Source organism: Mugil cephalus, chromosome 10 (genome assembly GCF_022458985.1).
Source record: "Mugil cephalus isolate CIBA_MC_2020 chromosome 10, CIBA_Mcephalus_1.1, whole genome shotgun sequence".
Taxonomy (NCBI): Eukaryota; Metazoa; Chordata; class Actinopteri; order Mugiliformes; family Mugilidae; genus Mugil; species Mugil cephalus.
In genome coordinates this window covers 11592907-11618105 of record NC_061779.1, presented here as the reverse complement: position 1 = coordinate 11618105, position 25199 = coordinate 11592907, and the positions used below count along the sequence as shown (strand labels likewise).

The following is a 25199-nucleotide window of genomic DNA, read 5'->3' as shown; positions in this document are numbered from 1 at the left end:
AATGTCGCAATAGAATAGACAAGTTAAAGATTTAAAAAATAACCACATTTGAAGGATACTTTTTCCTGAGGGTTATTTTCTTCTCCATATAAATAATTATTATTTTACTTTATTTTAGGTTTCGTACAGTACAGTTGTATTGCTATGTGAACTCTATAACTTATTTCGTCCTTTGTCAAATAAGAAAACTTGATCATCTACATATAACTGGATAATCATTATTGGAAAAACATCAAAACCTTTGATGGTTTTTGACTTTGTGTTTCCCTTTGTAGTTCCTGAGTCGCTGCAAAAGCTTTAAAAAATTGAAACTCGTAGAGTTGATGTGAAAAACACTGTGGGGGGAAAACCACGGGTGATTCAGAGGCCCAGAGCCAGACAGGAGCCCAGAAATATGCCAGGAATTGGAGATATTTATTGTTTCAGGGCCTCCGGTGAGCTGCTGTCAGGGAAGGGGGCTGGCGTTTCTAGCAATGAAGGTCAAAGGTGAGGCTCTAACTACATTAGCCTCTTGCCGCTGGTTCTGCACAAAACATGAAAGGGTACACACTCAGGTACACAATACAAAGATAGGACTGGGTTGTGTTCATGTCAGTTACTGGATTAAGAGATTTTTATGTTGCTTCCCAGACTGAATAATAAATGTGTGGACATCTTCACAGATTACACTGTCCGTAATGTAAAGATTCATAGTAACGATCTTTTACATAGTGCAACATTGTTCAGATTGGTATTTTTTTTGTAATGGCAGCAACCACATTTAATCGAGGGGGAATTAACCTTAACATCTGTGAACTTTAAGTGGCACACAACCAGGGCCGGTGGTATTTGTTTTTGGAACAAGGTTTGTTGACACTCAGTAACATCTCAGTAACATTAGAAATACATGCAAACGTTACAGGCAAAAACCTTCCTACAGGCAAATAGACACACAGTACATACATAGAGTCACATACACGTAGGGAGGGAGGCAGAGCTGGTGATTTTAAAGGCTTTATTTACAATCCATTGAAGTCTTTTCAGTGAGTGATTGTCCATATTTCTGTACCAGACTGTAATAGATGAAGGCTGTGTAAAAACTTTTTTTAACTGACTGAGGAAATATAGTCTGTGATGTCCTTTTTTGATAATGTGTTCTGTTTTGGTGTGCCGTTTGAGGTTATTGCAGATATGGGTGCATAGGAACTTGAAGGAGTCCAATGAGGTTATTGATTGGGAGTTGATGTAGACTGGGAGTTTTGTATTTTGTTTCTGTCTGAAGTTGATGGTGGTCTTCGGCCTGCGCTTTTTAATGTCTACCCTACTTTTCCAAAACAAAAACATGAATCAGACAATAAACAGACAATCATACATCATCGTCTGACTGTATTTAAAGTCACACCATGACATATATTTCATATATTTCACAAAAACAAAAACATTGTATCCAACATTACAAAAGTATCTTTGCGCAAAAACACATGGGGAAAAACTATCCTAATACATTTCAAAACAGTTTGAACTGTGTTTTTAACGTTTCTAAGTTAGTTTTGCTATAACTGCAGGATTTATTCAGTCCAAAAGGACAAAGGATAGAAAGATGTTGTCTCTTAGGGAAGGTTGCCTGTCTTTATTGTCCTTTAAGTTTGTTTTGCACTTATTATTCTTACCTCATCTTCTGATTTAAATACAATTTCGTTTCTTTATTTTTTTTAAACCAAATGGCAGCTTTGTGACACAGTAGTTTGACATTAAAGTAGCCCTGCAGCCCTGCAGCTCTGAGCCTAGAATCGCCCCTGACTTGTCGTGCTTGTTTCTTCCTCTGGGGGCCACTGGCTGGAAGCAGAAGTCTCTGTGAGCTAAAAACTCAGTTGGATTTATTCATTGCAGGCGCTCCGACGCTGCTGGAAATGCTACAGGAGGCAGCGCTCTTTGTACGAGAAAAGTGGTCTGTGGATAAAGGCTTTTCTACAAACAAAAAAAAGTTTTGGATACCCGGAGTAAAGACTAACTAACGCCCCGGACGTCGCTGAGTTGGAGGAGGTTGTTCAGTTTTTAAAGCTCAGTTCCAAGTTCCGACGGCTAGTTAGCTCCTGCTAGCCTAGCCTAGCCTAGCCTAGCCTAGCCTGCTAGGTAAATATTGTGACTGGCTTTGGGAGTTTTCTGCGCCTGCCCCCGCGTCGTCAACGTAATAACTTTACATTTAATAATCATTTTATGTCCTCGTTTTGTTGAACCCAAGAGCGCGCGTTGCTCCTACGAGATGGGTGGATGTTTGTTATGTTGCACACCAAGCTAGTTAGCTTCAGTTAGCCTGACCCTATGCTAGCTGACGGTAGCTGACGTTGCCGGGCCAGACCGCAACTTCGGCGGCGGAGTTTCTGGGAGCTGTCCTGGGACACTATTGTCGCTCTGAAGCAACCGCTGCTGCTAAACGGAGGCCATGTTTGAAATGGAGACACACATATCGTGCCTTTTCCCGGAAATCTTGGCCATTATTTTCAGCTACCTGGACGTGAAAGACAAAGGAAGGGTAGCCCAAGTGTGCGCGGCCTGGAGGGACGCGTCCTACCACAAGTCGGTGTGGAGGGGGGTGGAAGCCAAGCTCCATCTGCGGCGAGCCAACCCTTCTCTGTTCCCCAGTCTTCAGACCAGAGGGATCAAGAAAGTTCAGATCCTCAGCCTCAGGCGAAGTCTGAGCTACGTGATTCAAGGGATGCCACACATCGAAAGCCTTAACCTGTGTGGATGCTTCAACCTCACAGACAATGGTCTCGGACATGCCTTTGTGCAGGACATCCCATCCTTGCGGGTGCTGAACCTCAGTCTTTGTAAACAGATCACTGACTCTAGCCTGGGCCGGATTGCACAGTACCTCAAGAACCTGGAGGTGCTCGAACTCGGGGGATGCAGCAATATCACAAACACCGGCCTGTTGCTCATTGCCTGGGGCTTGCACAGACTCAAGAGCCTTAACCTGCGTAGCTGCAGGCATGTGTCAGACGTGGGCATCGGTCACCTGTCTGGCATGACCCGCAGCGCTGCGGAGGGCTGCCTGTCCCTGGAGAAGTTAACCTTGCAGGACTGCCAGAAGCTCACGGACCTGTCTCTCAAGCACGTCTCAAAGGGACTCAACAAGCTCAAAGTGCTCAACCTCAGCTTCTGCGGGGGGATATCGGACGCGGGGATGATCCACCTGTCGCACATGACCCACCTGTGCAGCCTGAACCTGAGGTCGTGCGATAACATCAGCGACACCGGGATAATGCATCTGGCCATGGGCTCCCTCCGGCTGTGTGGACTTGACGTCTCCTTCTGTGATAAGATCGGAGACCAGAGCCTGGCTTACATCGCCCAGGGCTTGTATCAGCTCAAGTCCCTGTCTCTGTGCTCCTGCCACATCAGTGATGACGGAATTAACAGGATGGTACGGCAGATGCACGAACTCAAGACTCTAAACATCGGACAGTGTGTGCGAATCACAGACAAAGGTCTGGAGTTGATAGCCGACCACTTGACCCAGCTGACAGGGATTGACTTGTACGGCTGCACTAAGATCACCAAGAGGGGTCTTGAGAGAATAACACAGCTCCCGTGCCTTAAAGTATTAAACCTGGGACTGTGGCAGATGACGGAGAGCGAGAGGGTGAGGTGAAAGCTCTCCCGTTTAGGACGCATTTCATCGTGCATCGTGCTGAGCTTTGCACTGAGAGGGACTGCCTGTAAACATTCTTAAATTTACCTTTTATACTGTGACTAAAAACAAGGAGAGGGACTCAGCATTGATCACTGGAATATTGTTCATCTGCACAGCAATACTCCACTCTTATTCAGACTTGTTTTCAGTGCTCTCTTCTTTATATCTCTGCCTGTGTACAGTTCTCACTGTTAGCTACCTCACCCATCAAACACAGGAGTGCCTACTGCCGCTGAATACTAGATTAGATTGTATATTTTTGTGACTCACATACCAATGATATCTTGATATCTCTTTGCAGAATAATGACTAGGCGTTTTAACTTTTAACAGAAAGGCAGGTGTATCCTGGATTGAAGTTTTGATAGATGTTTTCTTTTTGGCTGATGTATTTTTTTACTTGTATCGAATGACTGTTGCTGACAAAATTGTACTTCAAATTGAAGTGGGTGGATCAATCCTGTCTTGTCTTTGTTTACCTATGTATAGTTGGCTAAGTTTCATATTCCTGAGGAAGTAAGTTATGTATCAGATGTTCCAGTTTCCGATCCGTCAAAGGTTCATCGACACCGCTACAGTAAGGTGTAGTAACTAACAGCTACCAAGGCTATATGCAATACTTTAAACTGTTAATTCAGTGGGTTTTGTCCCCTGAGGAGCTTCCGATGATAATGCCAGAGTATTTGTTTAAAAAAAAAAAACAGTAATTTAAGATTGTTTTATATTCATACAGTAGTGATATTTATGAATAAAGATGGCAAATATGTTTTAGTTTTGTCTGCTTTATTTGTGATCATTTTACTAGAGTTGTACGCCTCCAAGCTGCAGTTGTGAGCATCGTCATGAGTTTACTTTAGCTTCTTCCAAAGTCTGAGAGAATAGTTAAGAGGCAATTAATTACTAATTCATTGAAACGTTTGAGACAAAGCTTCTACTGTTTAGTTGGCCCGGAGGAACAGCTCACTACACCCTGGACTTAAATCTAAATTTGTGTTTTCAGTAAACCTGTGTTAAGACTCTGCTACAGACGCCACATCTTCCTGAGGTCCTGCAAATCTTAAAAATAAATATTCACTTCATTCAAGTGTTGGCAATAAACAAAGAAGCTGGAAAGACTGCTAGCTCAGTGTCCAGATGTCCAATAATGGAGTTATATTTTCCAAATAGGTTTTCATCCAAAGAGCGTGCTACTAACTTTGGAAATGGCTGATGATATAACACAATCTACCTCAGTAGCCATGCAGCTCGGAGCTTTTCTCTTCACGAGAACAGAAAAAAAAAAAAACACTGAGAAATGAAGCAGGGGGCACATTCATCCAATGTGATTATTAGTTAAAATTCTTTGACGAGAAAACAAGGCTTATAATTTATTTATTTACATACATACAAAATCCAAGTAACTCACAAACAAATCTGTTTTGCTTTTCTTTTTACACAGTTTGATTCTTAACACGAACAGACAGAAGGCAGTACATTGTCTGCAAAAAAAAAAAAAAAAAAAAAATGATGAAACAAAATGCTGTGAACTGAACAGAAGCCCCTCAATCAGCTGTGTGTGTGTCGCAGTAAGGAGTTGAGGAAAAAGAGATGATCAGACGTTAAGGCAAAGGGGGCAGGGAGGGACACGGAGGCCGAAGCATGGGGGGAAAAAAAAAAAAAAACACTTTGAAAGATGCTGTCTTCTCTCCAAACTCAACAGCGAGGGGGTTAAAGGAATGGAAATAATCTCCACTCAAGAGGTTTAGGATGACGAGCACAAAAACAAGCCTCCGACTAACGTCCTCCAACGCCCACACACAAGGGGTGTGTTCTGTTTCCACCGTGCCTCCCTTCCCAAATTTATCTGGAAATCAGCGACATGTGGGAAGTTTGCTAGAAAATGCATCTATTTTAAGACGTATACTGACGCACGTTGCACTGTTTTGTCGTGTAGCATTGTGCTTCTCCTGTAACAGCAGGAGGGGGTGGAGGGGGGCTTGTTTTTATCCATCAGGCTCGACCTGCCTTTGACATCAACCGACAAATAAAAAGACACCAACACTGAAATGTCTGGATAATACATTTACATCACCACCTGGTGAAAGTATATATATATAAAAAAAAAGACCATTAGAAATAAATGCAAGAAAAGTACTCTCCCATCACACAGTCACGTTTGAAAACATTTTTAGTTCACACATTATTTTTGACACAAAGTTGTTGTTTTTGTTTTTGTTTTTTTTGACACCTCTTTCCTCAGTTTGTGCTGGGGACACTAACTCGACAGTCATTTTGTTCAGAGCATTTTGTTGCTCTTCAAGATTCTGTGCAAACATTCAATGCATATCGATACGGTAAACATTATATATATATATATTTATATGTATTATATTTATATAGATCTCTATAGAACATGACTTTCCGCAAGTTATGGCAGTACTGTCACGCACACACATTTTGTCCCAAAGACAAAATTAGACACAAGACAACTGCACTGCTTTCAGATTATTATTATTTTTTTTTTAAAGAATGCACAACACCTTCCACTTAATTACCTTTATTCAGTCACTGTACGTGTTAAATATCACATTATTTACAAACTGATCTAAAAAGTCAAAATCTGCTGAAAAGTGACTCGTTTCTTGTAAATGTAGATGCACTTAGTAATTAAAAAACCTCAAACCTGAAGATTTCAAAAAAATACAACAACAGAGGCATCACTGGGAAGTGATCTGAAAAATTACAAGAAAAAAAAAAAAAAAAGGGGCCGCCGCTTGTTTTCTTCAGTGATTCAGTCAAGGAACGAAAGATCAGGCGGGTTTAAGAACTATAGAAACTTTGGATGAGACTGAATGACCAGCGTGTCAGATTGAAAGTTCTCACATCATGCCTTAGCACCAGTATTGCAGAGGACTAAGTGTCCCTGCGTTAGGTCCAGTACTGCTCTTTGTGCATGCTCCAAGGCCACTAGAACGTTCTCAAAAGAAACATTGCATACCTCATAAACAAGTGGACGTTGTGTGCAAAACCATCTAAAAAATTAACACGTCACCAATAATAAAAGCTTTTCTTTTTCTTTTTCTTTTTTTAAATCCTCTCTCTCGTCCATTGAGAACGTAGTAACTAAAATCTGATCTTTGATCTATGTCGGGCCTTGATCCCCCCTCTAATGCCGGTGACTCAACCACAGACGACGCCGTAGCGTACCTAACAACCTAATCCTAGCCGCAGCTCAGAGCTGGGACAGGAGACATTTCTGAAAACGTGACGCTTTCATTTTGGTTTAAAAAGTGGCATTTCGTAAGTGTTGCGCAAAACAAACTTCTACATGGCTCCACGTTTTTACCCGCTGGACCCTGATCATCTCTGCCCCCTCGAGATGTAGCAGCTCCCCGATTCTCCAAGACGAAAAGTGCTTTCCTGTCCCATGTAAGTAATATATTTACCTCTTTATTTATTTTTTTTTATCTCAAAGATGTAAGAGAAATCTAAAGGGTAAAAGAAGAAATGTGGGTGAGGTAACTCTGCCCTATTTGTCGATTGCTGCTTTAACTGGAGCAGCCTAGGGAGAGGAAAGTTGGCAGTATGCCCCAAGACTTTGTGCGTGTGTTTGCGTCTTTCTTCTCATATCCCTTCTCTCCCAGTGAACTTGTGTCCAATGTGATTTTTACAGCGTAAAGGACGACAGTCACATTCCCAAATTCTAATTCTGAACTTCTCAGTGCCCTCTAGTTAACTACTGTTGATCTGACATGTGATTAGTTGCCTCCCACTATAATTAAATAGCATCTGCAGCGAGCGATCACAATATTTTCTCAAAAGATTTTGCAATTAAGCGACGTACGAGACAGGAAAGCACTCAGGAGTCCTGAAAGTTTGTTGCAGGGTAGGTGAGAGGGACAAAGAAGAAGAGCCCAGCGGGATCAGATAGCGCCCCAACGTTCTCTCTTCCATGCAAAAGCCTTTTTTTTTTTTTTTTTGGGTGGAGGTAGGGGCACCTGGGCTCAGCCGGGTTGTGTCTGAGGTCAGAGTTGTCAGCACGACTCTTCCAGCGCATTGACAACCTGCTCCAGGATATCGGGGCAATAGTCTGCGATCTGCTGGAGAACAGAGTTGGCGTATTCCTGCAGCTCTCCGCTCTCCTTCTCACACACCTCCAGCTCCTGCTCCAACTGGTGGCAAGAAAGTAAGAATTAAAACAAAGTTTTTTAGTTAAGTAACCCATCGACAAAGAAACCCTCTGAACAACAGCTACAGTCTTCATGCAACTGGAGCCAATGACAGGTGTCCACATTCACTGCTGCTGTCACTCCCAATCTGATAATCTTAATGCAAAAATGAAATTAACGTTCTTCAATGTGCCCCACCTTTATCAACCTTGCAATCTAATTTTCACTATCTACTGTGCCTCTGACCATATGGAAATTTGCCCTTTTTCCATTTCATGAATTTACATTTTGCTCTCAAGTTTTTACAGCACTAGAATTATTCTTTATATACTGTAATCACCCCTCTCCATCTCTTATCACTTTTATTTGATTTCTTCATTTGGATTAAATGCCTCATGCAAAGGACGTAGTTCCTCTGTATTTCCTAAATACATAAACCCACGTTCAATCTAATAAGGCCTGACATACTAAATACTTCATTTTCATCAGTGAATTACAAATTATCTGCAATTAGACTGCAGTTTACATACTAAGATTAAGAAAAATGGACCTTTTACAGCATATAAAAATGCTGCCTAGAAGGCAGCTTGTAATTCCCCCACTCACAGATTCCTGGCAAAGATCTACTGGACCAATCAAATCATTTAGGTAGGGGGTGGACTTTACATGGTTGTAACACTAAATGCGTTTCCATTATACTTTTTCGCAAACTAAAAGCAAAATTTCTGAAATTTGTGTGCTTCCATTGAAAGGTGCTTTGAGAATGAGCTGTAACTCGTAAAGTCTCGTCTTGCGATATCCCGTAATTCTCTTGAATTTTTCTTGTCACGCAAGACTTCACTTTGAGGAAATGGATTTCAAATTAACTGGTCATATGACTCTGTTTCCATTCGAGTTTCTTTTTTTTTTTTTGTTTAAATGGAGGCGTTTTCATTAGCAGTTGCATTTCCATTACCCCCTTACCTAGAAATGCACAAAAGCTAAATATCTCAATTCAATTGTGCTTAAATTTCAGAAATATCGTATTTACCGTATTTTCCGGACTATAAGCTGCTACTTTTTTCCCACGCTTTGAACTGTGCGGCTTATGCAAAGATGTGGGTTTTCTGTGAATTCTATTTATTTATTTATTTATTTTTTTGTGATAAATCCTTCACAAAAACTGGCCGCATGCGAAAAGCATCATTTTCAGCCAGCTTTACTCCAGGATGACAGCGACACAGAGAGCAACACTGACATAGACACAGAAAAGGTATGTGACGAAGCTCTTCTGAGGCTCTTCAACTCCGACACTGAAGAAGATGACTTCAATGGTTTCATTGCGCAGGAGGATGAATAAACCAATCAATAACTTTTCTTTTTTGTTTGATCAGCACTTTTACTTTTATGTTACAGGCACCGTTCGGAAACTGATCAGTTCAGTTATTTTCAGTAAAACTAATCAGTTCAGTAGATATCAGCGGCTTATAGCCCGGTGTGGCTTATATATGTACATGTACATTAAAAAAAAACTTTGTGGGTGCGGCTTATATTGATGTGCGCTCTATAGTCGGGAAAATACGGTATTTTGCGAATTGGCTGCCACTGCAGAAGTGAGATGTTTGGATTCCACTATTGCATTTGTTGTATGAGATGTTGACACTCAACTTTAAAGGATCAAATAAGGCATTTGTTAAGACCTAGCAGAGGTTGTTTTTTCTCCGTAATAGCTGAAACACGCCCCATAATGAAATCTATATTCAAATTCTGAAAAGAATTTAGTTGTGTTGTATATATATAAAACATATGTTGAGAGCTCCTCCACTACCTGTTGGACACTCATCTTCTGGAGCTCCTTCTCCCAGTCTTCAGGGTCGCTGTGGTGGTAGTGAGAGGGTGGAGTGAGTTGGCTGAGGATGCTGGGGTCCCGGTCGTGGCAGAGGTCTGTCAGGTGGGCGATGTAGAGTTTGAGCTTACTGCGGTTCTGGGACAGGGCTAAAAGAGGGGGTATCATCTGCAGGGTGGGAGGGTTGTTGAAGGAGACAGATAAACAAGTGTAAGAAAAAAATATTCAGTCCAAACTACACCTTAGAAGTTCTAACCCACTCACAGGAAACCACTTACATTAAAACAGAAAATGAGAGAAACACAAAGCAGCATCATCTGCGTACATGCTTACGAACCCATCACCACTTCACATTAGAGCCAACATTGTTGGATGGATCGCACATGCAAACATTCATTAACAGACACCAGTGAACAGTTTCAAAGCAAAGGATGAGTTTGTGAGAACAAGCGATCATGATAATGACAGTCAACATTAGGTGGAAAGGAATGACAACATGGCAACAAGGAAAAACAATTAATGTAAGACGGGTAAACATGCCACTGGCACAATGACAGGATCTGGCTTTCCATACGAGCTCACCCTTCTGAACAAAATGGCTGTGAGAGAGAGGGGAGGGCAAAAACTTGGCTATGCCCAAATACCCTCCTCATCATCCTGTTAGCCACAAGGTAAGCCAATGGCAGCATTAGAAAGAACATTTGGTTAGTGTGTAAACAGACAAGAACGGTAGAAAACACAGACGAAGACTCATATCTCCTAATATTTGTTCCTTTCAGAGAGAAGTGGTCAGTTGTTTACAGACATTTTTACAGACATGATCTTGCTAACTGCAGCAGTTTTAAGTAAGAAGATGATAAGGCTGGTGATCAGAGACCTCATCAAAGCTAACTGGTTGTTGCGGGTTACCTGATCTGGAGAGGGTTTGTGATTTGTCTGGACAGGTGCAGTCTTCAGATGGTCATCTTCATAATTGTCTGCCATCAGCTTCATCCTGTTCTGAGTCTGTAAAGACACAAAGAATATAAAATAGAAGAGTGAGTAACGGGTGGTGGCCAGTCTTTTTTTTTTTTTTTTTTTCTGGCTTAATTGGTGCTGTTTTTGGACTTGGCTACATCCTAGACCAAATGGAGGTGTCAGTAGAAAAGTTACTTCTCAAATTAGATGAGAATGGGCAATGTTTTCTATGCGAAATACACCACAGGCCAAAAGTTTGGAAGCAACTTCAAGTTTCTGTTCACAATACATCTTAAAACATGTACATACGTCTTAAAAAAACACTTATTTGTATTTTGGGATGCGTTAACTGCATGATAAGACTTTTATTGAAACGCACCATTTACCTTTAGGTGCACATTAATGTTACCGGGCCATTGCTGAATAAATGTCGGCAAAAGAAAAGTTTTAGGGCCACGAAGATTTGAAAGAGTCACAACCTCAGTGCAAAAATAAAAAAAAAACAAAACAAAAAACAAATCACAGTTTGCATCATTCACTTTAACTCTTTGGCTTTTGAGAGTCTGCATACAAATATCCCTCGTATATGCCATGCTGTTGTTAAAGCCGGAGGAGGTTACGTTGAAGAAAGCCAAGTCTAAGCAAGAAAAACTCAAATACCTGATAATTACAGAAAAAAAATATCTGATAAGTTACTCTTTATATAATAAATCTTAAGTGCAAGTTTGATGTTGCTTCCAAACGTTTGGCCTGTAGTGTACGTATTTCAGATATGTCCCTTCCACACAGACAAGACATTTTATTGACTCAAGGAAACTACCATAAATGTACATAAACATGGTGAGGCTGCTTCCCTACCTGCTGTTTGAGCTGTTGCACCAGTCGGTCCTTCTCCCGCTTCAGCAGAGCCACCTCATCCTGGGTTTTCTTCTTCTTAGAGGAGGACAACTCCAGTAGTGCGATGTTGGCATCCTTCTCACTGATGGCAGCCAACAGCGCCTCTTGCCTGTTTAGGTGGAAACGCAACAACATGGCATTTACCCACACAAGTAAATAGCTCAATTTTCATTTATTATTCATTGCGTAACGTCAGCATGCCAGCTGGGGAAGGCCAGAATAGGATGACATTTCATGAGATTAAGGTAGCAATCAATAATCCTGAATTTATGGCACGCTGCTATGTGTGTGTCTGCGTTCACGTACTTCATCTCCAGCACCTCCTCCAGGTGTTTCCTGCGCTCAGCTCGCAGGGTTGTGAGGTGTGCTTCTTTCTCACACAGAGACTGCTGAGTGGATGCCAGCTTGGCCCTCATGGACTCCAGCTCCTGCTTCACCTTCTCCATGGCCCCCAGCAGCTCCTCCATCTGGGAAAACACAGTAAAAATGCATTAGCTAAAACCCAACAGTGACCACACCGGGCTTTTTTTTTTTTTTTTTTTTTTTTATTTAAGGAAAACATGTAAATGCTTTGAGAGTAAGGGGGAGGAGCAGCAGAATTCACATGTTGGGAAGGACTAGAGAGCAATTAACAATACAAGTACAGGTAAACTTTAGCACTAGGTGTGATTTACCTGTTATTAACTTGAGCTATAAATACTTAAGTGCACTTGTTTCCACATCAATAACTATACTTTAATCACAGCTGACTAAATGGGAGAACAAATTAATAATTAATCTTGAAAGTATCAGTTTTATTCAACATTTCACGTGTGAGCAGACCACTTTATTAGCATTGTTTTATAAGCAAACACCAGGTAAACACCAGGCATATTTTACATAGGTTAGAAACAACGGCAACACTTTGCAAAAACATGCAGTCCAACGACATCAAACATAAATTAAACTACTCGAATGCACCGAATAGCAGAGTAGTTGACTGAACTGAGACTGCATGAATTGTCAAGGTGTTGCTTTTGTTGTTTCCACCCTCTGTAGGTGCCGTTGGTCACCGGTGGAGGTCACATGTACTGGGCTCGTACCTTAGACCACTTAAAGTGGGCGAGGTCGGACTCATGCATTGGTTTGAATGAGTGCTTCTGAGAGGTCGATGTGTAGCAGAGAGAAAACAAGAGAAAACGACAAGCAAAGATAAAAGAACTGAGAAAGTAGCGGGATGCCAGAGGAGAAGATGGAACTGAAGTACGGATGAGTAACACCACGATGGCAGCAAAAATGAGAAAGAGAAGCGGTTTTGTTATCTGTATACAGATGGATTTCGATATGCACGTAGTGTTAGTGGGGTCTTGTTGACTGATTAATATAGTTTTGCATGTGTGTGTGTGTGTGTGGCTTGTGTACCTGTTTCTCCTGGAGGGACCTGGCAGCCTCCTCCTGTGCGAGCACCATCTCTCGCTCAGCGGTGATTTGAACGCTCTCTCTCAGGGCCTCCTCCAGCTCCTCTATGCGCTCCGACTTCTGGCGCAGAGTGTCCTTTATAACAGGAGGAGGAAAGGTATAATAAATGTGCTTTGTTTGATGCCGACCTTGCAAGGTTGCGCCAGCACATGTGGACTTTCCTGCAGGATCCTGCGAGTAATCCAGCGCACAGGCCTCACCTTCACCTGCTGGGAGTTCTCCGACAGGTTGTCCTCCCTCTTCCTGGCCTCCTCCACGAGTCGAGCGTTCCTGCTCTTCTCCACCTGCTCCTTGTGCTTGAGCGATGCCACCTTTTTCGACTGGTCTTTCATTTGCCTGCCGGGTGCGATGCAGAAGGACAGAGCTATATATAGTATCTGAAGGACGATCACGATCTAATCAAACCTGACATGTAAATCTAACATTTATCTTCCAGTTTTAAACAGATGGTCAATAAATGCTGGATAGAGTTCTGCAAATATTCGATATTTTTAGTGGATTCATCACATTTTTGCGTCTACTTCCAAATGAGGAGTTTTACACACAAGCGCAAAGCAAGCATTTTCCAATCCATGATGTGTCATCAATCTGCGAAGGCCTATCCGTAAGTACATAAAAGATTGACGCAAATACAGCCATGGCACCGGATGTAAACACTGCGTATTAGATGCACCCGATGATTCAGGTACTTTATGACTGTAGCCAAATAATTATGGCACACTGAGTAAATACAGTGCCAGGAAGCAAATAAAAGCTATTTTCATATCAAATGGGGACACACAGAGATATGGTCTCATGAAAAGCTGCCCTTTTTACAACCACAGCCTTACAGACTTGCTTTGGCAAGATTTTTAGATAGCACTGCAGAGAGTCAATCTCCGATTTGACTCGGGGTGGAAGACAGAACAATGAGAAGGCGGAAAAGGGAAAAATGAGCCTGAACAGAAATAAGAGGAGACACAAAGGGTTCAATATGTCGGGAAAAGACAATTACTTGCAGCTCTGTGTACTTTGTTTTTAGGCAAGAGGTGCAAGGGACAGGGAGGGAGAAATGTGAGGAGAGGACAAAGAGACAAATGTGTCGTGGTCAGGGGGAGAAAAAGATGCAAATACTAACCTGGAGGTCAAACTGGTAGAGTGAGAAATGTCCAATGTAAAGACAAGAAAGCAGGAAAGAGAAAAACAGACTCAGACCGAGATAATAAGCCAACATGAAGAACAAGAGAGACAGGTGGGGGCTCGTAAGATTACGCAGCATCTTTCACATACGTCGATCACGCGGTTCACAAAGAAAGAAATGCTACATGAGAAAAAGACAAGCTGGTGCCAAAATTACCACAGCTGTGAACATGACCATAAAAAAAGCCGACCTGCTGAGGTAAGTCTAATCAATACTGCTAAGTTGGGAGCGGCAGATGGCCACATTAGACTGAACTCCACCCTTTGATGTGCCAGATCAACAGTCTCCAGAGAAACATGATGTCACTGTCGAACAATTTGCATCAATTGGAAGGAACAAAGGTCAAAAGTCAAAGACAGCAGAGACGAAAACAACAACAACAACAACAACAGGAGCTACAGTCTGCTTTCTGCCACCGGAAAAGCAGCACATTACATAGACACGTATTTCAGAACTAACAATTAGAAACTAGCTGCATATTAAAGAAATTTAAAGGGAGGTGTTAAGTTTTTCCTGAGGCAAAATGTGGACCTGTGTAACTCTTCATTAGGTGCTTGATATTGATCCTACTATAAATGACAGCATCCAAGTTAAAGTTAAACCCACCTCTCCAGCTCACTGATCTTTTTGTCCTTGTCATTCTTCTCATTCTCCATTTCACGAAGTATCTCCAGGAGGCGGTCCACCTCAGCCTGCGCCTTCCCAGAATCCTCTCTGTGGCGAGCCACTTCCTGCTCGAGGTTTTTAATGCGCTCAGACAGTTCAGTGTTGGCTTGAGCTTCCAGTGCTGCATTTTGAGCCTGGGAGAGGACACGACTCTGGTTAGAAGTGACTTCAGTGTAAAAAAAAAAAAAAACGTCAGCTTGCTCCATAATTATATATGCTGTCACTAACGTCAGCCAAATCGTTGTTTTTTTTCTTTAATTTGAGGCCTCTCACCCTCTTAAGTTGGGTCTCCAGTTTGAGGCATTCCTCCTTCTTCTGCTCCAAGAAAATCTCCATACTCTTCAGCTTGGAGTCTTTCTTCAGCCCCGAGGAGGCCAAGGAGGACGCGTGCTCCTTCAGGTCCAACAGAGACGTCTGCACGTACAGAGATGTATACATGAGCCTCCTCCAGCTTATTAAACTAACAGAGCTAATCTAATACGGGTTTCCGTGACTCAGCAAACAAATGGAAAAGAAGCACGGTCGTTTCCGACAGCAATTTTTCACTGTATTAATAGATGCGCACACACAAGTACCCCCGTCTTAATGTGAGCTTGTGTTTCCGCATCTGTTTCTCACCTCTCTGTCTGACAGGTCTCCCTGCAGTAAGCTCAGTCTGTCCTTCAACTCTTTCAGTTCTTTTTTGTTGCAGTCAAGCTCCTCGGTCTTCTCCCGGTCGTCTCTGTCTCGCTGCTCCTTTAGACGCTCAATGATGCGCTCCTAGAAAAAAAAAATGAAGGAAACAATCACCCCAGACGTATTCACAAATATAACCAACCAACACACACACACACATATATATATATATATATATATATATTGTTACCAATAAATATAGATGCAAGTAAGTAGAAACTCACCTTTTCTGCAAGAGACTCCTCCAGTGTTGTGAGAGCAGTGTCAGTGTTGGAAGTGTCTGCCTGCAGCGATTTCACCCTCTCCTTCAGGCTGCTCATCTGCTTCTCTTTGTCCCTCAACTGTTCCTGCAGGTTCTCAATCTGCAGCACAAACACAAGTAACCACGTGTCAAAATGGACGTCAACCCCAAGACACGACGCATTCAGCTTTCTCGGCTCAGAAGCCCGTCCTCGTGTCCACATCACCTTCTTCTGCAGCACATTAACTTTGCGCTCCTTAACCTCGAGCATGTCCTTCAGGTCGTGGATTTCCCCGTTGAGGGTTCCCTTCTCCTCTGACATTTCCTGTATCTGCTTGCTCTTCTTATTCAGCGTTGCCTCCTTCTCTTCCAAACGCAGACGCAATGCATCCACCTGGCCAGGAGAGAAGTGACAAGTCAGAACGACCCACGAATGTGCTCCACTCTCAAGTTTAAAATGAGGGTGACAACAGAAAAGAACAATCTGGTAAACAAAATAAGGGAAAGAGAACCCCCATACAATACACATGTATAGATGTAGGGTGGAGTTACACTTTCCCCAAGTACACAAGGGTCTGCTGGGGTTTGAGTGATGTATATACTGTCACCAGCACACACACGAGAAGTATAACTAAGCCCTTAGAGTGCCTACACCATCTACTATATCTACTATACCTCTGTCTGTAAAATGGCAGCACGCTGCTCCTTGGCAGTGAGGGACTCCTTGAGGACTTCGATGTGTTGCTTGCTGTCTGAGAACTGGTTGGTTAGCGTCTCCAGTTTAGTCTGCAAACCGAGCAGCTCAGTGTCCTTCCTGGAGAGGTCCTGCTTCACCTGCTCCATCTGACAAGGATTAAACAAAGAACGATGTTTAGGCAAAGTTTGGGCACTGGACTGACAACAATTACAGCAGTTCAGTCAAACTACACTCATCTCACGTGGCCTCTGACCTTGTTCTTCATGAACTTGGTGTGACTGCGGTACACCTCCATCTGCTTCATCTCCTCTTGACGCTCCTCGCAGCTCAAGAGCCCGTTAGACTTCATCATCAGCAGCTCCTCCTCCATGTCTCTCAGGCTCCGCTCCATCGAGTTGATTTTTGCATCCTACAGTTGATGTGGAAAACTTAGCGCTCATTGCGTTCTGTGCATGTCCATAAACACACACACTTTTCTATTTAAGTCCTCACCTTCATGTCGATGACAGTCTGAAGAGCTTTAGTTTTGGTCGACTCTGGGGTTCCTTCGTATCGACGGTGCAGCTCCTGTTTGGGTCCGATTTTGAACTCAGTTTAATATTCAACAAACGATGCGCTAAAATGTATCGTGTGGCAATGCATAAACCGGACATTACCTCTCTTAGTGCCGTTATCTCTCTGTCTCTCTGGTCCAGTAAGCTCTCAAGGTGATGCCGATGCATCTCTGCATCAGCCAGCCTCCTGGTCCTCTCCTGGTCCTCCTCTGAGGCCTTGGCAGACGGCCCTGAAACAGCAAAATTTTAACCTGCTTTACAGCGTTTAGACGTTGATCTCGTCGAGAGGTTTACAGCAGTTATAAGTCACATGGTTTTTATTTTATCCGCAAATGTATTTTTATTTTACTTACTAACATGGGTTCGTGGTTCTTCGTTTTATTCTGTTACTAGACATTAAATCCGATGGCTCTGATATTTGATTCCCCTTAAGATGACTAAATGCAATTATTTTAGGAGACATATGCAAAAGCCTTGGGTGTTCACTAGCTCCTGCTTTACTTTGAAGGGTGGATCAGAGCTAGTTAATGCTGCAAAGAACTACATTTCTGGCCCACAGGAGACGAGCATTGCAGCTTCAGATATAGAAGAAACATGATGGCTCAGTTTGCCATCTTTCCTCCTCTTCTTTTTTTTGTAAGGATTAATTAACTGTAAACCTTGGAGTAAGTTAATTAACACACTCACTCAAGGATTAAACCAACCTTTGCTCTGCAGCATCTCCAGAAGTTTCTTGATGGACTCATCTCTGGCTCCCAGGGTTTGCTTTTGTGTGTCAATCCTCAGCTCCATCTCCTCCAGGGTCTTCCTAAGGAGGAACAGCTCTTTGGCCTGCCTCTCATACTCGCCCTGTAGCCGCCGGTAGTTCTCCTCCGTGGGTTCGGATGTCAAAGCCAGGTCCCGTCCGTGGCTGGCGGGATCCTGCTGGAGCAGCTGGTTCAGGTCCCTCTGGATCCTCAACTCATCCTGAAGAGCCTGAACAGTCATCTGGAGATGCTGAGGACGGAGAGGAGACACGTGCATATGTAGACATTTAACTAATCTTCTCTGAGTTCACCGGCTTTTATTGCAAAATTATTTAAACAGGGTAGAAGAGGTGAAATGTATCGATGACTTGACTTATATACAGGCCTTCTACACTGAGAGAAAAGTGCTAAAACAGTCTGTGTTAAAAATCAGCCTGAAAATTTAGAAATGCTTTCACTGATGCACCCCCAACATGCAGGCTGTGCGGACAGTGTTACATTTCATGCCCAAAGTAATACAAGTGGTGAAACACAATCAGCCCAGTGTAGTATTGCATTGTTTGTGGCATCTGACGCCACGGACACTTGGCAGAGCCGCCCTGAGAGAGTAACACAAGGCCGTGTTACGCACTGGTCTGAACCAGCTCTGAGCGTTTTCAGACGACAGAACAAAGAGAGAAGTCAGTGCCTGCCTTCATTTCTCTCCGTCCTCCTCCTCCTCCAGCCCCCTCCCTCTCCTTTCCTTTGTCACTCTCTCCTTCGGCCTCCACCAGCAAACACCACTCTCTCATCCTCACACACACCATTCATCCACCTTTCCCCGCCGTCATCCCATCCCCTCCTTCCAATACTCTCACCTCTCCTCTCACCAACCGCCCCTCTCCGCCCCGTGACTAGGGCTGACTCACTGCTGTGACTGCGCCGATACAACATACACACGGGCATATGCATGCACAGACAAGCTCAGAAACACACACACACTTACACACACACACTCACACACACACCTCCCTTCCTCAGCCCCCATATTCTCGCTCTCTCTTCCCGAGGAGAGACAACAGTCAGGTGTTGGTGGGAGCTGATGAGACGTGATTCACTAAATAAACGGATCCAAACGCCAGGTCATAATGAATCTGCTACACATCATCGACGGTATAAAAGTTACAACATCAAAAGGTGCTCACCGTGACACACAAACTCCTTTTTTTTTATTATTTAAATACACTATAGTGCCATTTCATTAGGTATTTTAGTGAAAACTAATGCATTCTTTTGTAACAGCCCTGAACTAAATATTTAGCTTCATGAAGGTTATTGTATTCAGCATTTCTTGAAAATAAGAGTTGATGTTTGGCTGTGGTTTGTAGTACAATAGAACAGCATTATGTTGTACACATATTTCTATTATTCTGACAAATGATCTTACAGTTGAATAACCGCCTTTCTTATGCTGCTTGAATGGAAATTAAAACTTATAACAGTCATGAAGTTGGTCTGTTCATTATGCATTCATTTCACTAGTGTACCTAATGTTTTTGAAGGTCAATGTATATCTGCAACAATAGCAACGTTTTATCAAAATGTTTAAACATCGCTGGCATTTCACAGCATCCTTTCACAACGGCTATGTTTTACAGATGTGAGAAGTAGTAATTATTCTCTGACTCTCTAATCTTTTATTTTATTTTTATTGTGTTCAAGCGACTGCCGATGACTCCAATTTGAAATAAGCCAAAAAGAAAAATCTAAATTACACACATAAATGTGTACATGTGTAAACATGCTGTAAGCACATGCAGTTAGACCTCCTTTCAATGAGGGCACGGAGCTGTAATTAACCAAATGTCTTTGAGTGTGTGTGTGTGTGTGTGTGTACGTGTGTGTGTGTGCCAGTGTGGGAGGTGGAATCAGACGTTTGAAAGCAGACATCTTTAAATTAAAGCACCCGATGATTAGCCCTGCACTAGTCGGGCATTACTGGGAATTAGTCCAGAGTGTGGTTCTGTGAGTCAGCAGGAGTGGAAACAGGAAATTATACAGGTCGGCCCATCCATTAAGAATCACAGTTAAACAAAGACAATTGCTTTTCATTAACGAAACCTAATTTCCTACAACATAGTAGTTTTTTTTGTTGTTGTTGTTTTTTTTAAACGCCTGATCTGTATCTGTTACTCTGCTATAAATAGGTCAAAACATTGAGCAGCACGCAACAACCCATTTCGATGAAGATGCAACACAAATGCACAACCCAAGTCTAGTACGTGGTCGTATGCTCCATTTTGAGGGACTCAGATGTGTGAGGAAACACAGCATTTAAAAATAAAAAAAAATAAAAAGGCCGAAGGACTGAAGGAGGAACTTGATACAGTCCTGTAGTTGAAGGCTTTTAAAATAATTAATCACCCATATCGTCTCGTAAACCGAACTTGAACATTATGTTTAAAGCTCTTGAATGCACACAGCTAAAATGCACTCTTTTCTTTGCAACCTCAACAGAGACATCTTCCTCATCTTCCCACAATCCTACATATTTACCCATTTTTATATTCTTCCACTTGTTTTTTTATCCTTTCCACCGAATCCAGTGACATACAGAGATGCTAATGCAGCCATTAGACTTACATCCTCTTTCATCTACTAAACATGAGCATATAGCTGCATATAAGAGGATTAGCTAGATGATCAAAAACTGCTTCTAACCTGTGCCGAGAGAATATGGGAGGAAATCACTCTTGTATTAAAGCCGACACACTAGATGAAAACAGGCAAAAACATCTTCTTTCTTTCCATTCACATAACTGTAAGGGAAAACTCACCTGCGCTTCATCTTGAATAACACGATATTGTTCCTTCCAGACGTTAATCTTCGAAACCTCATCCTTCCTAAGAGCCCGTTCCTTTTTTAATTCTGGGCTCCAGAAGGTCTTGATAGAGTTCATGGAGGAACTGAGTTTGCTCTCCTTAACCTCCACATCTCGTCGCAACATCTCATTCTCACGCAGAACCTGAGAAAGCAAGATTACTGGTTAGCACGTAATTACTGTATGAGATATGTAGATTTCTTTTAAAAAAATAATGTATTCTTAATACAATGGATCTTAAAAGTGGGAGACATGTTATTACCTCTTTAAGTTGGGCCTGCAGGTCAAGTATGGTGTTGTCTCTGGCCTGCCTCAGAGAATGGGGCACTGTGGACGCCATGTGGTGGTCCCCGAATGCTAGAGCATCGCCAGCCATCATGCCTACAGGCAGCACCGCATTGCCAGGCACTGAGGTGGAGATATTGGGAGTGCTCGCGGCTACAACTCCGCTGTTGCTACCTCGTGACCCGTATGTCACCCTTTGTCTCCCCATGGTCGTCACAGTCCCACCGCTTTTGGGGAGGTGGTCACCCGCCATGGCGACCTCATTATCGCTCAGGTACATTGGTCCGGAGGTGGCATAGGCAGCATTTAGGGACTGGATGTTCTCCATGGAAAGCGTCTTCCCTCCTGCTCCTCCCGGACCCCCTCCGCTGCCTCCGGTGCTGTTGGTACGACGGTGTCCCATCCGGGGAGAGCGGGGAAGGCGAGGGGAGCGGCCGGATCCCTGATTGCCAGCACCGCCTCCATCTCTTCCACCACTATGATTGGCATCCCCTCTGCCAACGGAGCGGGCGCTACCGTACATCTTCCGCTTAATCGGAGACAGCCGCTCAACGCAAAAACTGAACTACAGCCCCAAGTGTGTCCTTACAGGTTTTTGCAGTTTTGACTCTCGCCAGTGGAGCGAATATGTCGGTGATCGTCCTTCAACTGGGGACAATGGGCACAACGTTCATGATACAAGAGAGGTCAGAGAGGAGGTATCCTGTGCTACAAGGGATGACACCGATCTGTAAAGAAAACACGAGGCGTTTCCAATTAAATAAACAACAAAGAATAAAGCTAGAAATTAATAATACAATATGCAGCATCACCTTGTTTATTTACAATCTTAACTGGATTTGCTCCTGCAGTACATGCAGTCATGCAAACTGTATAAAGTTATATCCAAGAATTTAATTATATACACGTCGGAGAAAATACTCTATGCATTATATACATACATACATACATACACAAAGGTATGGGGAAGTATGTGTACCACAAATCTACAACTGGGGTCGTAATTCAGATATTTAACGGTGCACAGATCAGATCAGATCAAATCCAAGAGGCTTTTTGCATCCAGAAACATGTGCAACTATTCTGCTTCACACTGAGTTTTGTCACTGCACGTCTCCACACAGCCATTTAACTCCAGCCTGCGTGGCCTTGCTAGCGGCTAATGTGGCGTCTACACACCGGCTAAAAGCAAAGGCTGACATTTCTATCTCCAACTACGCCCTGAAATGTCACCGCTTGCTCCAGTTCTCGTCCGTGTCTTTCGCTTGGGACGTAAACGTTGAATCTCTGGATCGTTTTTTCTAATGTGCTGACGCTAAGGATTAAAAACTAGCAAGGGAGGGAAAAAAGGGGATTGTCCACGGTGGACTTAGTGGGAGAAAAAAAAAACCTCCCAGCTTGATTTTTTTTTAATTTTTTTCTGCACAAACAGAAATAATAGTTTGTAGAATAGGTTGTATATTTGAGGTTTATTGTACGATGCGTTCAAATGTGACCAAATTAACCGGAATTAAAGCCTTTAGCACGATCCTAACAGCTCCGTACAATGTCTGCTTTGGAGACACCCGTGTCAAACCATGTCCATTTTTCTCCTCTGCTGAACGGCTTTTCGTCTTCAGCTACGATTTTGTTCATTCACATAGTCCGCATTTAAAAGATTAGTACATATCAGAGAAAGCGGTAACATATATAAATTGTGCACACGCCTATAAGGAGGCTACTACATCCATTTTTTTTGTGGTCAAGCAGAATCTCTATTTTTTTTTCTTCCTCTCGCTAACACAATAGCCAGCGGTTAAAAGAAAAACCCTCCAAACAAACTACCTTTCTCGTTGTCTGCCGGGGCTCAAATCGGTGCCGACACTGGGTCTTCTGTCAAGTGGAAATCGTCAGCAAAAGCGGTCATTTTACATCAATTTCTCGGTAAATGTGCATCTGATTTTCCCATCTTTTTTTTTCGCCAGCGGCTCAGGAGAGCCAGGGCGCCTCAGTGACGTCAAGCCTCCTGCGCGCGTTCACGGCAGTCTTCTTCGCCACGCTTGAATTTTAGACGCGCGGTCACGACTCAATGGCTGGAGAAAGGGGGGCCGATGGAGCAGACCTGCCAACTCACTCACTGACAACAGAAAACTTGGGATATCTTAAAACACCGTCCTACTGAAACAATTGACTGAGTTTAGACTGAATTATTATTACTTTTTTTTTTTTTGCTTTGGTGTATGACAGTATAACAGTGGTATAATAGTACGGAGATTTACAGTATGAGACATCGTTGCTAAAAACACATTTATCACCACTTGTATAACAAAACTGAAATAATGTCAGGGTGATCAAATAAAGTACATATATTAAAATAATCAAATGTGGGAACAATTGTCAATGTCATAGCTAAAAGGACACATTCATCCAACAGGTTACCTTAATATCACAGATTAGCTACTTTAAGTGGAGGCATTCATGTTGCAGACTAATCAGTTCATGTGTCATGAGTCCAAGAGTTCCCAGACTGATACCTCAGCCTTATTTCTGTTATTTAACCTATTAATCATAAGCTCAGGGGAGTTAGTCTCTATCATGGTGTTAATCCGTACTTTGAATTTTTGTTTTCATTTTTTTGATTACAGACACTTCGCCAGTAGTTGTGTTTCGAAATTGTGCCTTGTCTCCTAATAAACATAATCTCTGGGACATTAGTATGTCCCTTCCCAGCCAATTATTCCGTTTTTAAGAATAATAACAATAAAGCTTTTATTGTCATTGTCTGGTGATAACAACGAAATACAGTTTGGCGGCTCTTTGGTTCAGGAGCAATAAAAAAATAAAAACTATAGCAGCACACAGATAAAATATATGTATATATACATACAGTAACAACTGTTATTAGTTCTGGATTTGATGACTCTGTATCTCTCTCTGTATTGTTATTATTTATAGAACTTTACACAATGATGTACTGTGTGAAGGGTTCTGGTTCCTGCCAACAATGTTTTTTGACATTTCAATGTTCTGCTGGGAAATGCCTGGACCTGACATTCGTGTGGATGTTACTTAGACCCACTTAAACCACTTAGACTTAGACCAGACCAGGCACCCCCACCCCATAGCAATGACACTACATGATTGGTTATAAATTATAATGTATTCTTAATACAACGGATCTTAAAATCGGGAGACCTTTTATTACCTCTTTAAGCTGGGCCTGCAGACTCTGATTGGTCGGAATTGTTTTGGAGGCACAAGGGAGACCTACAAAATATTCGGTCACATTAAGTTACAATGTTATGACTTATGGGTGTATAACTTCTAACTTATTGTGGAGGTTAGACCATGAAAATCATGAACTTTGGTCTTTGGCAGTGACAAGTTGCCGCCGAGGTGACAGTACCTTCCAGGGCCAAAATGGAGAGTCAGTGACTGAAAATGTTCTCAGTTAGGATCAAACAGTGTCATAGAGAAAGACCAAAGCCAATCAGTGCTTAACATACAACAAGCTTTGTCAGTCAAGATCAAAGCCAAGCAATTCCTATTCACACATCTTTGAGGTCACTTTGTCTCTACGAGTAAATACTACACAGACAAAAACGCCTGTATTGCACCATTGTACCAATTCAACAATTATCTGAAGACAATACTTGCTGCATATCTAGGAAAGAATCAGGCGCTTTATAAATGCCGTGTTTCATGGTTGAACAATATGAAGTTCTGTTTAGTAAGTCAGGTAAATACTTGGTTGAATGGTTGCTCGGTGAGGGGAGTTATGTAAAAGTGGCCATGTGCATAAAACAGGACACAAAAGCAGTTAAAATTGTTCAAGAAATATCTTAAACAACGAAGCTAAAAAGAGGTTGTTGTGTTTAAAAGAAAAAAAAAAAGCTCAGGCTGCTTGACAAGGCCCAAACAAGCTGGGTCAGGTTTTCCGAACATTTCGACCACATTTGTTTAGCCTTTGAAATGCTAGACACAAGCTCATTTGACTTCATGGCAAGCAGGAAGTTCAAGCCACTGCGTGTGTCTGGGATCAAATGAGAGCAGATGCTGGTGGCTCTGAATGCTCTGAAAATCACTGATCTGGCTCGCACTGATATCAAGTCAGACAACATAATGCTCGTCAATCATCAGTCACGGCCCTTCGAGGCAAAATAGATTGACTTTGGTTTGGTCACTTAGGCTTCCGCTTTGGGCCGTGGGCACTTTCAGGCCCTTGGTTACTGGGCCCCTGAGGTCAGGCTGGGCCTTCTATTGGACAAAGCAGTGGGCATGTGGGCTCTGAGCAGTATTTTGGCTTTGCTATATATTGGCCTGCACTTCCGATACATGTGAGTATGAGGCCATGA

General features: G+C 42.6%; 2 protein-coding genes across 7 annotated transcripts; one reads left to right on the top strand and one right to left on the bottom strand.

Annotated features, from left to right (window-relative positions):
* The first annotated feature begins 1816 nt into the window (after window positions 1-1816).
* LOC125014523 (F-box/LRR-repeat protein 14-like) lies at window positions 1817-4446 on the top strand. The gene has a single exon (XM_047595660.1). It carries the CDS (start codon window positions 2423-2425, stop codon window positions 3632-3634), a length of 1212 nt encoding a protein of 403 aa, XP_047451616.1. The 5' UTR covers window positions 1817-2422; the 3' UTR covers window positions 3635-4446.
* A 583-nt stretch (window positions 4447-5029) lies between these two features.
* On the bottom strand, window positions 5030-22879 carry LOC125014522 (ELKS/Rab6-interacting/CAST family member 1-like). 6 transcript variants are annotated; one of them, XM_047595653.1, is made up of 22 exons: window positions 22690-22879; window positions 20843-21593; window positions 20536-20724; window positions 17678-17969; window positions 17076-17203; window positions 16912-16986; window positions 16673-16828; window positions 16398-16565; window positions 15949-16116; window positions 15706-15843; window positions 15425-15565; window positions 15080-15220; window positions 14747-14940; window positions 14078-14089; window positions 13161-13296; window positions 12904-13035; window positions 12585-12641; window positions 11809-11969; window positions 11464-11611; window positions 10558-10653; window positions 9631-9816; window positions 5030-7826 (listed from the first exon to the last, which is right to left on the bottom strand). In XM_047595653.1, the coding sequence occupies exons 2-22, from the start codon at window positions 21386-21388 to the stop codon at window positions 7689-7691; spliced, it is 3402 nt and encodes a 1133-aa protein (XP_047451609.1). In that variant the 5' UTR covers window positions 21389-21593; window positions 22690-22879; the 3' UTR covers window positions 5030-7688. The 6 variants fall into 6 exon arrangements, with proteins under 6 accessions (XP_047451609.1, XP_047451611.1, XP_047451610.1 ...); XM_047595658.1 differs by lacking the exon at window positions 5030-7826 and adding an exon at window positions 10231-10305 and having other exon boundaries at window positions 9669-9816; XM_047595655.1 differs by lacking the exon at window positions 12585-12641.
* Between the last annotated feature and the right edge of the window lie 2320 nt (window positions 22880-25199).